The sequence below is a fragment of the Triticum urartu genome, chromosome 1A (genome assembly GCF_056163025.1).
Source record: "Triticum urartu cultivar PI428250 chromosome 1A, HENAU_Tu73, whole genome shotgun sequence".
Classification (NCBI taxonomy): domain Eukaryota; kingdom Viridiplantae; phylum Streptophyta; class Magnoliopsida; order Poales; family Poaceae; genus Triticum; species Triticum urartu.
In genome coordinates this window covers 508,123,757-508,129,756 of record NC_141873.1, presented here as the reverse complement: position 1 = coordinate 508,129,756, position 6,000 = coordinate 508,123,757, and the positions used below count along the sequence as shown (strand labels likewise).

General features: G+C 44.1%; 1 protein-coding gene across 1 annotated transcript; it reads right to left on the bottom strand.

Annotated features, from left to right (window-relative positions):
- Positions 1–3,834: 3,834 nt before the first annotated feature.
- Positions 3,835–5,572, bottom strand: LOC125523542 (HSP20-like chaperones superfamily protein). The gene is made up of 2 exons (XM_048688573.2): positions 5,158–5,572; positions 3,835–4,366 (listed from the first exon to the last, which is right to left on the bottom strand). Exons 1-2 carry the CDS (start codon positions 5,462–5,464, stop codon positions 4,113–4,115), a joined length of 561 nt encoding a protein of 186 aa, XP_048544530.2. The 5' UTR covers positions 5,465–5,572; the 3' UTR covers positions 3,835–4,112.
- Between the last annotated feature and the right edge of the window lie 428 nt (positions 5,573–6,000).

Here is a 6,000-nt window from a genome sequence, read left to right as displayed (position 1 = left end):
CGTCCGTTCGTTTTAACGAACACGTTCATCGTTTAGTTCCTGTTAACGAACATTCGTTCGTTAACATGTTCGTCGTATTTCTTTTTCTCGGATTAAATCCGCGGTTTTTCTGAACGCGATTTCTGATCCGATGTTCGTTTTAGTTTAACTTTTCGCACGTTTGTCGGAATCAGGCGATTCAAGTGCCTGGAGTTTCGTCTCAAAACCCTCTTTCCGTTTAACCAACTCAAACAAGTTTTTGCCTGAGTAAAATTTGCCCTAGTTTCAAATTAGTAAACGAAGCTTATTTCTTTTGCCGTTTGTCTTTCGTTGCTTCGTTCGGTTTGATTCTTTTTGCCAACCGGAGTTCTTAAGTTGAACTTTCTGGTTAGATCTTTTATTCAAGCTTTACCTGTGCATTAGTTGAGTACTTATTGTATGCTTGTTTGTTTGCGATAGAGTACCCGGAGTGCGCCGCTTGCTACTTCGAATCGCTAGGTTTCACGGATCATCAGCAAGGCAAGTAACACTTTGATCATACCTTCCTATTACCCAGTTTTATTGCATTAGATCAATCCTCACACATTACATGATTAAGATCTAATTAAATTGTGGGTTTGGGAAGTAGATAAGGTAGTACCTATTACCTGTTATTATCAAACCTTAGGGAGTTACTTCTACGTTTGCTTATTATGCTATGCTATGCTAGTAGACGTAGATTGGGTGAGTAAAATCCATAACAGATGTGAGATTGTTAAATCAATGATTTATCTAAGGTGGCAACGTAAATACACATCTGGGTGGATTGAGGCACCTGGGTATTCCAGCGATTGCCTGTTTTTCTTTTGGACCGCCACCCAGGCTCAAAGGGATCATGAGATTATTCATACTAGAAACTTCCGTGTGCAGCCATAAGCTACTATGGGCTCTGGCATAGTTGACTAAGTCGTGCGAACTTTTACAGTGGTAGACTAGCAGATGTCACTATTAGGAAAAGGTCTACTAGTGGCGCACCAGTTTTGCCTACTAATGGCGCACTACTGGTGCGCCACTAGTACCACGCCACTATTATTTTTTTAGTAATACAGGTGCTTTTAGTAATACAGGTGCGCCATTAGTATCTGGTATACTTTTTTTGCTTAATCTTGACTCACTATGGCTTAATCTTGGGTCAATATGCTTAATCTCAGGTCAAATCGCACTACGAGGTCAAACTCCCGAAAGGTCACCCATCCTCACACTACTCCAGCCCAAGCACGCTTAACTTCAAAGTTCTATCCAACCCTAGCACCAGCTCACTTCACAGTCACTTGTTGATATATCTAGCATATCAATCTTATTAAACCTTGTTGATGTTTAGGACTTTGTTCATGTTCATGAGTATGGTGAAATTTTGAAAAAATATTTCAAACTTCCGTTCATATTATGTATTATATTTTGAAAAAAAATCTGAAAAAAAATCGAAACTAATTTTTTTCTGTTACTAGTGGCGCACCTACCATACGGTGCGCCACTAGTAAGTTTGAAATTTTTTAAATTTTTTTGCCTCCAGATCTTAAAAGCCTCGTAACTTTTTTTTCTGTTAGGTTTTGAGGATTTTGAAAATGTTTAACGAGGTTCTTATGTAACTTTTCGAGTAGATGATTTTTCATATAGAAAACTTTTTAATCCGAGTTCGTATGCAAAAGTTATGCCCATTTTATAAATTCCAAAGAGATTTTGCAAATAAAGTCGAAATTCACAACTAGACCACATATCACATGGGAAACTTATTTTTTTTTTATTTACTAGTTTTCAAAAAATATAAAAAATATAAAAAAAAGCGCCATTACTAGTTTTGAAAAAAAATAAAAAAAATTGAAACTTTTTTTTGAAAAAAATTTACTAATGGCGCACCGTGGATGTGGTGCGCCATTACTAATTTAACTAGTAATGGCGCACCACTCTCACGGTGCGTCATTACTAGTTTTGAAAAAAAAATAAAAAAATCTTGTTACTAATGACGCACCAACACATGGTGCGCCATTAGTATATAGTAGTGGCGCACCACATGTCTGGTGCGCCATTAGTGTCAATTCCATCTATATCCCTTTTCCTAGTAGTGTGTAGGGGATGTAGGTTGGTACGGTCTACCCGTTCGTAAGGTGCTAGCGCTTCTGAAAGACTATGTCTCGGTCATCCGTTTCTCAAACACCATGTAGTGCGAGATTCCCAACGAAGGAGATCGAGTCTTGTGGGGAAAAGTGTGCAAACCTCTGCAGAGTGTATAAACTAATCATGGTTAGCCGTGTCCCCGGTTATGGACATCTTGAGTATCTAGTACCTGGATTATCATGTGAATCTCATCATGTTACTCTAAATTAATTTTGTTGGGTTTTAATGATGATGCTTAATTGGGATTGAGAGCGTGTCTACACTCTCAATGTTTAACAACTACCATGATAGTTAAATAAAATTTATTTCTTTGTACTAGGGAAAAATTGGCTTTACGCAAAACTGTAAGCATAGAGCTTTCCACCAGCCAAATATGCATATAGAATAGCCTTATTCTTTTATTGCTCTCTATGTGTTACATTGCCAGCATATTTCATGTGCTGACCTGTTTCGGGCTGCAACGTTAATGTTGCAGACTTTTCAGACGACGAGTAAGGTGCTTTTAGGTCGTGGTTCTATACTCAGTGATGCCGTTGGAGTTGATGGACTCACTTATCTTCCAAGCCTTCCGTTGTTATCGTTATTAGATGGCCTTAAGCCATATTTATTATAATAAGTTCTCTTTTGAGACTCTCGATGTAATAAGTGTGTGATTGCTACTCTGTTATAAATCCTTCAAGTACTGTGTGGTGTCAGCATTACTGATCCAGGGATGACACCTGAGCATAGAGATTAGACCGTTTGAGATCTGGTCGCTACATACTAAAAGTATGGAAAAGGGTAAACTAGTATGATTCTACTAGGAAGAACTAGGGATAATCAATTGAACTTAAGTAGAAAAACAACCACCTAATTCACAACAAACAGGACATCATAATGTTAATTAGCAATCCTGCCGTGTACCAAACACCGGCCGTGACGATAACTACTCCAACTACACTCTTGTTACATAGTCACATGAACGTGTGCAGCGAGGTATTATCTCTGTAAACTAATGTAAGACCTCTTACACGACTACTTAGTGATCTAAAAGGTCTTATATTATATTACAAAGGGAGTACATAGTAAGCCAGGATTTGGCATCAACCTTTTGTGTCATTTTCCCAAAATGATGAGACCAAATAGTGAAGTCGTCCATAATGTTCTGTGTGACAGGAGGAAGTACCTTCTGGATTAATATTTTGTGTATGAATATCCTTAATGCTTAAACCATTATATTATCTTGGTTTGCAAACATTTTTCCATGCAACTAATCCCCCTACGATTATAGTTGAGGGATCAAATTTGGACTTTGCGATAGTTGAGGGGCCTGAGTTATAACTTTTCTTGTCAAAATAATGATGCACCGGTCTCATGAGCATCCTCAAGAAAAAAAACAGGGCCTCTTTTTACAGGAAATGTAAAGCAAAATCATCGACTGAAACCACGGAATATCATCTGGGCAACGTGCCTCTCTGCGGAATAATCACCTGAGGATCTCAAAGAGCCAACCCCAGCTTTCGTCACAGCTCTGATGCTCATGTGCCCACTGGGGATAAAGGGGCTAGGGGTGATGACTGACGACTGATGGAGATGCATCCTGCCGAAAGAAACGAGAGAATCAACCTTTCAAAAGTCGCGCATTGCCTATATATTCCTCTAATCTAGAATCATATCGATGCCCTAGCCCATTCGATGGACGACCCAAACTAACAGCGGCACTGCTGATTAATTAGTCATTTATTCACAGTGGAACTGAAGAACATATTTTACTACTACTACATTGGATTTGCAACATCATGCAATGGATAGATAGGTAATCCTCGCTCCTTTTCGTCTCAGCCATATCTTTCCGAATTTCTACCGAGATTACGCGGCCTTTTCAGTCGCCATCAACTGCTCATCATCACATCAGAAGGAGAATAATTGCCTTTCACCGGCAAATGCATCCGGTTAGTCTGATCCAATCCAGTTGCGGGCGTCGAGAGGTTCCGGTTCTCTCAGGCTTGTTGGTGCGTGTCGCTGCTCCTCTTAGGGACCTTGATCTCCAGCGACCCCGCGCCGTCGTCGAAGTAGGCCTCCACCCTGCCCCCTTCGGCGTCCTCCGGCAGCTCCACGCGCCGCACGAAGCCGTGCTCCCACCACCGGCCGGCGCGCCAGTCCCGGCCGTCCGCCGGCGGCGCCCGCCATAGCCCGCTCACGTCCACCACCTTTGCGCCGTCGCCGCTTACCTCCACGTCGCACTTTCTTCCACCTGATGATCATGTCAAAGATAGCAAAATTTAGTGCTAGATACTGCACAAGTACCATGTGTACAATACGATATGATAACGGTGCAAGTGTGCTTGGCTTTGTTGGTTTTGGCAATCGTGTGGCACAATCTACCGCTCGCTTTTCCGCAAGCAAGCGGCACTAGACTGGTCTGGATCAAAGTGGTGCGCCACACGCAGACGCAACGAATAATTTGCCAAGAAAAAGCGACGGCGACAGAAGGCTGCACGTGACCATGACTATAGTGCTGCGGCAAAAGCAAAGGGATAGCAACGGGGAAAGCACACACGAGCACACCCCTCTAGTAGATAGCTAGCAAGTTGCAATCTTGTAAGAACATCTTGATATATGTGGCGAAATGCAAAGGTGTTGAATTCCTACACAAGCCGTGTGGCATCTTCTGAGGTGTTGTTGATCGACGGACAGTAGAGGAGCACGGTAACTTACTAAGCTCGTTCATCTAGACATCTGCTGGTCGATATATTCCTAGACAATCAACGCAGCTAAATCGACCGGGAGTGGAACCCGTGCACTTGGTACAGAGGTCAGATCATACATGCATTTACTGGAACGGCGAATCTATGCTAAAACTTTGGTACTTTTGTCACTTGGGGCAGAGGTTTCAGTTTGAAGCTTGAACAAAAATCTGATCGTATGTACTACTGTACTTTTGTTACTACTCAAGTTAAGTCATCTTCGACAACAGACGAACACAGCCGATCTTGTACTGTGAAACAATCGATGGAGCGAGCTGTGTGCGTACGGGGCACGTACCTGGTATGTCGGCTCTGAGGCAGTACTCGCAGTCGTTCTCGGCCCAGTCGACGGTGGTCCGGGCGCCGCGGCGGAGCGCGGCGAGCAGCACGTCGGACTCAAACTCCCACATCGGAAACGCATCAGCCGGGTCGAAGAACTTGCCGAACAGGTAGGGGCTGAACAGGGAGCCCTCCGCGAACACGGCCTTGGCGTCGGCGTCGGCGCCGGGGGACTTGAGGAACGCCGTGAAGGTGTTCTCCAGCAGCGACATGCACCACTTGGGCGCGGCGCCGTCGGCCCGGACCTCGATCGCTCGCCGCGGCATCGGCGCTGGCTGGTGGTGGGGATCGAAGGCAGGCAGGGGAGCGGGCTGAGGGGGTGTGGACGAGGGTGCTCGCGTTATATAGTACGGGGCACGTACGGTGGTGGTGGAGTTGGCGGTGGGGCATGGGGAGCGGCCGGGGGCGGTGGTGGTGGTGGAGCTGATTGGCCTTTGCGGAAAGCAAAGCGTGGGAGGCGATTCCGCCCGGAGTTGGCTGGCTCTGCTTTGATCTACTGTGTGATTCCCGCCTTTTTCATCGCCTGGATCTTTATTTCCGTCGGGCGCGGCGGACTTGGCGGGCTAATGGGCCGAGGATGCCCGGTATGTATAGATTTCTTTTTTGCCACAACGGCGTCATATACTCATATATTTCATTTATAAACCCACATGTAATTCCTTCACAACTTTCTATAGAGCAATAAAGTGAGTGTGATTCCCCCAAAAAAATTATCTAAAACGTTTGTAAATACCAACCCCTCACAGCGAACGTTCGCGGGATATCTTGGTCCTTTTCTTTTTCTTTCCATTTTTCAGTTTCT

What these genes read in the sequence shown, in the direction of transcription:
- LOC125523542 (XM_048688573.2), bottom strand. Translation starts at nt 5,464, where the DNA reads ATGCCGCGGCGAGCGATCGAGGTCCGGGCCGACGGCGCCGCGCCCAAG. An exon ending in CCTCAGAGCCGACATACCAG is followed by an intron (nt 4,367 to 5,157) that starts GTACGTGCCCCG and finishes CATGATCATCAG; the next exon opens with GTGGAAGAAAGTGCGACGTG.